The 6,097-nt window shown below is 60.6% G+C and overlaps 1 protein-coding gene across 1 annotated transcript in view; it reads left to right on the forward strand.

Annotated features, from left to right (window-relative positions):
- Positions 1 to 4,805, forward strand: part of LSM7 (LSM7 homolog, U6 small nuclear RNA and mRNA degradation associated) — a 5,590-nt gene extending 785 nt beyond the window's left edge. Inside the window, exons 3-4 of the mRNA XM_032252343.1 lie at positions 3,038 to 3,109; positions 4,446 to 4,805. Coding sequence (XP_032108234.1) covers positions 3,038 to 3,109; positions 4,446 to 4,588 — 215 coding nt within the window. The 3' untranslated portion in view covers positions 4,589 to 4,805. The remainder of the gene's footprint in view (positions 1 to 3,037; positions 3,110 to 4,445) is intronic.
- The last annotated feature ends 1,292 nt before the right edge of the window (positions 4,806 to 6,097 follow it).

Genomic DNA, 6,097 nt, shown 5'->3' on the forward strand with positions numbered 1-6,097 from the left:
TGCAACCTCCACCTCCTGGGTTCGAGCGATTCTCCTGCCTCAGCCTCCCGACTAGCTGGGATTACAGGCGCCGGTCACCACGCCCGGCTGGTTTTTGTGTTTCTAGTAGAGACGGGGGTTTCACCATGTTGACCAGCCTGCTCTCGAACTCCTGACCTTAATTGATTCTCCCCCCTCGGCCTCCCAAAGTGCTGGGATTACAGGCGTGAACCACGGCGCCCGGCCTCCCAGGCCCCTCTTTACACGCTTGACGCTCACTACCTTGTGCGGTCTTGCTACTTACACCGGGAGGTAGGAACTGGTATGCCCATTTTGCAGGCAGGGAAACTGAGGCATGGAGTGGGAAACAAACGTAACCCAAAGTCACAGTGGCGTAGCAGGGATTGGGATTTCAGGCTTGGCCTTCTAAGCAGCCCTGTGTGTCCAGGGACTGCCCCAGCTCGCCACAGATCTCCCGGCTTCTGTGTCTCCCCCACCCATGTCAAGATCTCTCCCCACACCAACAGTGTGGACACATTTGGGGCCAGATCATTCTCTGGGTTGGGGCTGTCCTGGGCACTGCAGGGTTCTGAGCAGTATCCCTGGCCTCCATCGAGTTGTGACAACCTAAATAGCCTCAGACCGGGCAGGCACAGTGGCCCACACCTGTAATCCCAGCACTACCGATGCAGGCAGATCAGGAGGTCAGGAGTTCAAGACAAGCCTGACCAATATGGTGAAACCCTGTCTCTACTAAAAATACAAAAATTAGCCAGGTGTGGTGGTAGGCACCTGTAATCCCAGCATTTTGGGAGGCTGAGGCGGGCAGATCACTTAAGTTCAGGAATTTGAGACCAGCCTGGCCAACATGGCAGAGCCCCGTCTCTACCAAAAACACAAAAATCAACCGGGCACGGTGGCACATGCCTGTAGTCCCCAGCCACTGGGGAGTCTGAGGCAGGAGAATCACTTGCACATGAGAGGCCGAGGTTGCAGTGAGCCGAGATCGTGCCACTGCACTCCAGCCTGGATGATAGACCCAGACTTTGTCTCAAAAAAAAAAAAAAAAAAAAAAAGAGCAGACTGGTTCCTGAAGAGCTCACCTGATGCCCTCAGGCTCACCCAGGCTGTTTCCCTCCAGATTGGCTCACAGTCAGCTGGTTCCGGGGCTTTAATCACAGCTGCAGAGTTCCTTGTCTTCGTCACATCAGTTAAGTGCAAGAGTGACGTCTTGTCCCGTCAGAGTCACCCACCCCAGCCCATGCTCCAAGGGAGGGGATTCCGCACCCAACTCTCCAGGGGAGGGGAACCTTGGCTGCACCCACCTGCCTCGGTGCTCACGTCTTGTCTCCTTGAGGGGGGACTCACTGGTCAGGCCAGTGCCAGGCACCTGAACAGCTGCGTCTGACCCCATTGTGTAGGTGATGAGTTTCATTTTGCAGGGGAGGAACTTGAGAGCAGAGAGAGCGAGCCGGGGAGGGGGAGCCCAAGCCTGGGCAGTCAGACCTTCTCTGTAGGCAAAGGCCGGTCGGCAAATACCTTCAGCTTTGCATCCCAGATGGTCTCTGAAACCACTGAGCTATGTGAGGAGAGCAGGAGAGCTGCTGTGGTCAGCGATGGAGCGGCGAGTGTGGTGCTGGGCCCTAGGACTTTCACTACGGGATGGGCAGCTGGCCAGGTTGGCCTGAGGGTCGTGGTTTGCAGACCCTCACCCTGCACCTCTGCACAGGGCTGTCCTGGGTGTGTGCAGAGCAGCCGTGGGCCAGCTCACTAGGCCCTGCCTTGCGGGGAGACAGGCAGGCAGAATGCCCAGGGTGCCTGGTTCCTGGGATTGGGGGATGGTACGGTGGGCAGCACCCTAAGAGGTGTGGGTGGGTTGGTGTCTGGAGGAAGCACCTGAAAGATGGCAGGGGTGAGAAGGAGAGTGGGCGGGCTGGGAAGCCCCTCAGTGAGCGCAAAAGTTCATCGTCAGCAGGGGGAGGCGTCGGCCGGAGGAGCCTGCAGGGGAGGGGTGAGGTGTCCCAGGCAGGGAGGATGGGCTGATCACCAGACACTAGGGAGCAGGATCAGATGGCAGAGGTCACCACCGGGTCAGAGCCCTAACCTAAGGTGGCGAGGCGTGACCTAAAGCAGCCAGGCTCGAGGGGCGGGGCAGGCAGCGTGGAGAGGGAAGCCACAGCGACTGCCTTGACCCCTGAAGCCTGTGTACCCAGGGCTCAGAGCATTTCCGTTGCCTGCTCCCTGCAAGCCCTGAGCAGCGGGGCAGGAGTCTGTTCTTTTATATCCTGTGAAGTCAGTGAGGGGCTCAGCATGGGTCAGGCAGTGCAGCCATCCCCGCCCTCAGAGCAGAGCACTGTCTCCCCTAGAGGAAGCCCTGTCCCCTCCCCAGCCCAGGCACCCACACATCCCCTCCCTGTCTCTGTGGCTTGGTCTGTCCTGGACATTTCATAAAAATGGGATCACACACCGGGCAGCCTCCTGTGCACACACACCTTCTGTTCGTCTCTCACCGAGCGTGGCGTCCTCAGGCGTGCTGCGGCCCGCGTCAGCCTCGCTCCTCTCCTGGCTGGTGGTTCCATCTCGGCATGTGCCACCCCTGTTTTTCGCCTGCTTTTGAGCTGACGATGGTTTTCATGGCTTTTAAATAGTTGGAAAGGGATCAAAAGAAGACTGTCTCAGATGTGGAAATTACATGAAATTCACATTTCAGTGCCTGTGCATAGAGCTGTCTGACCGCGGTCAGCCACACACGGCCTCATCACCGACGCTGCCTATGAGCAGGCAGGCTGAGCCAGCAGCTGCGGCCAGCACCCTGGGCCCACACAGCCACAGGTGTTTGCCATCGGGCCCCCTGCAGACAGGGTCTGCTGTCCATCGGGGGTGTCGCTGTGGAGGCCGCTGTCATCTGCCCCCCCCCCCACCCCGGGAGCCCTCACCTACCCTCAGTCCTCCATCCCTGGAGAGGTTGGCACCACACCTGATCCACGCTGGAGTGGGCCCGGTGCCCGGGATGCATCTCACGCGTTCTCATTTCTCTCCCCTCCGTGGTTTCTCCAAGCCAGTGGAATCCTGAAGGGCTTCGACCCACTCCTCAACCTCGTGCTGGACGGCACCATCGAGTACATGCGAGGTGAGGAGGGCAGCGAGGCGAGGGGGGCGGCGAGGCAAGCGGGGCGGCGAGGCGAGGGCTGGCCGTGGGGCTGCCCGCTGGCTCCTCCTCTCTCAGACCCACAAAACCTTACTCTGAGTTACCGACATGAAGCCCCGTGGCAGCTGGAGGACGGGCTTGGGCACTTACCGTTCCTAGGCATTTTCACAAGGCTAGAAACTCCATCATCCTGGGGCGCAGAGACGGGGGAGCTGGGGAGTGGAAGCAGCTGGGGCTCCCGGTGCACGCCACCACACCTGGCTAACTTTGTATATTTTTAGCAGAGACGAGGTTTCCCATGTTGGCCAGGCTGGTCTCAAATACCTGGCCTCAAGGGATCCTCCTGCCTCGGCCTGCCAAAGTGCTGGGATGACGGGCATGAGCCACCGTTCCTGGCCCCTCACCTCACCTCTAACAAGATTAAAATAAAAAATTTCACTGTGGCGGGCACCCTTTAAGTGCCCAGTCAGCGTACAGACACCAGTGGGTGAGCTGGTCTCTAAAAAAGATTTGAAAAACCTGGGGCCATGGTTGTCCCCTGCCCCTCCACCGCATGACCACAGAAGTGAGGCGCTGTCATCACCTCTGGCCTCCTGAGAGCCTGTCTTGGGCTTGCTGGCACTTCCCTAGGGTCCCCATCCCATATCAACAGCCTTTCTTTCTTTCTTCCTTTTTGGGGATGGAGTCTCGCTCTGTTGGCCAGGCCGGAGTGCAGTGGTTCGATCTCGGCTCACTGCAACCCCTGCCTCCTGGGTTTAGGTGATTCTCCTGCCTCAGACTCCTCAGTAGCTGGGACTAAAGGCGTGCACCACCACACCCAGCTAATTTTTGTATTTTTGAGACAGGGGTTTCACCATGTTGGCCAGGATGGTCTCGATCTCTTAACCTCATGATCCAGCCTCCCAAAGTGCTGGGATTGCAGGCATGAGCCACCGCACCCAGCCCAGTCTCTTTCTTATAGGGTGAATGTTGGTCCTCCTAGGGCTCCAGGGACCTTGCAGAGATCAGGAGGCCTGCGATGCTGTATTCTGGCCGCCTGTCTAATAACTTGGTCTCTGGCCCTGGTGCCTGAACCCCAGTGAGCTCCAAGACCCAGGGTAGCCGGCCGTCCCCAGGGCCTCCCTGTGCTCGCAGCTTGGGCTCCTCCAGAGGCTGTGGTAACCATGGCCCTGCCCCACAGCCTGCACCCTCTGAGGTCCCCTCGCACTCGTGGTGCCCGAGGGGTGCAGATGGGGAGGTGGGAGCGAGAGTCTGGGGTGGGTGGGGGGTCTCGGAGGCCTCCCAGAGCTCCCTAAGTCCTCTGTCTGCTCCTCCCCAGATCCTGATGACCAGTACAAGCTCACAGAGGACACCCGGCAGCTGGGCCTGGTGGTGTGCCGGGGCACGTCGGTGGTGCTCATCTGCCCGCAGGACGGCATGGAGGCCATCCCCAACCCCTTCATCCAGCAGCAGGATGCCTAGCCAGCCTCGGGGGTGGAGGGCGGGGCGGCATGGAGGCCATCCCCAACCCTCTCACCCCGCAGCAGGGCGGTGGCCGCGGGGTGCGGGGCAGGCCTCAGAAGCTGTCTCCCTCGGACTTGGCCGCTGCTCCCACCGTGGTGCCACCTGCTGGAACACGAGCCCCTTTTTGTATAGGTTGAATTTTTGTTTTCTTAATAAAATTGCAAACCTCACTGTGTCGGAGCCCCAGAATCTGCTTTTCCCTTGACCTGAGGAAACCAGGATTCCTGGAGTGGGACTCCGCCCCCAGAGTCCATCAGTACCAGCCCTGGTCCCTCCTGGGGGTGGCGGTTCAGGGCTGACCAAGGTGGGCACAACCAAGGCCAGGGCATGGGGACATGCAAGTCCCAAGCCTCGGTCTGGTGAGGGGCTTTGTGGAACCCCAGCCCCCACCCACGACAGCAGAGCCGGGTGCATCAGGAGGCCGGAACCCACGGCCCAACCCGTGAACACCTGGCCCCTCAGTCCTCCCCCATCCCAGGGTGGCCTCCCAAACTGCTGGGATTACAGGCACGAGCCATTGTGCCTGGCCCACAAGAAAAGATTTTAAAAACGTCCTGAGCAGACAGACCCAGGCCCCGGCACCAAGACCTCCCGCACTGCAGGGGCGGCTCAGCAGGTGCGCCCCGAAATGTCTCCTCCCAGCAGCAGGCCATCCTCCCGGACTGGGTTCTTGATTGCACCTCCGTCCCCTCTGCGCCGTCTTCCCAGAGGAGGGCGGGTCTGTCTGTGTGATTCATGCCTTAGGCTGAGAGGCTGGGGTGTCCCTTGTGAGCTGATTGAGAGGGTCATCCTGGCCGCCAACCTCTTCGTCCCCAGCTCAGGAAACCAAGGCAGCGTGGGTCCCAGGCCGCCGGGAAGCTAGCGGCCAAACAGGATGGAGCTCAGCCTCGGGGCCGATCGGGCTCACGCCCGAATAAATGAAACCGGCTGGCTTCCGGGCTTACCCGCAGGGTGTCGGCCCCACAGATGCCGGCTTTGCTGGGGCCCAGCGGCATTAGCCCCTGCGGCTGGGGAATTAATTACCGGGCCTCGTGGCCAACCCCTACATCTGCTCCTCATGCCTCCCCGGCCCCCCGCCTGGCCCAGCCCTGCCACCACCGGCCCCCTTCTCAGAAGCCTCATCCCAAGCCCCAGCCTCCAGCCTCGCACTGGGGCCCTGGGGTCCCAGCGTCCAGAGAGGGACAGCCAGAGCCCAGGTGTGCCCGGACTGCCAGTGTTCAACCCGCAAGCCTCCATGTGGGGGAGCAGCTCCCCACGTCCATTTGACAGGTTGGGAATCGGGCTTCAGAGCCTGGAGGTGACACAGTGGAGAAGCAACCCCAACACCAGAGCTGGCTGCCCTGATACCCCACGTGCTCCTCACACGGCACACCTGCCTCCCCTGTCTGAGCCAGACGCAAAGGCTGAAACCCGGGGACCCAGTGGCCCAGTGGCCTCAGCTCCCGGGGGGAGAACACATCAAGGCCT

This window comes from Sapajus apella, unplaced genomic scaffold (genome assembly GCF_009761245.1).
Source record: "Sapajus apella isolate SASKATOON/1434 unplaced genomic scaffold, GSC_monkey_1.0 scaffold77, whole genome shotgun sequence".
Lineage (NCBI taxonomy): Eukaryota > Metazoa > Chordata > Mammalia > Primates > Cebidae > Sapajus > Sapajus apella.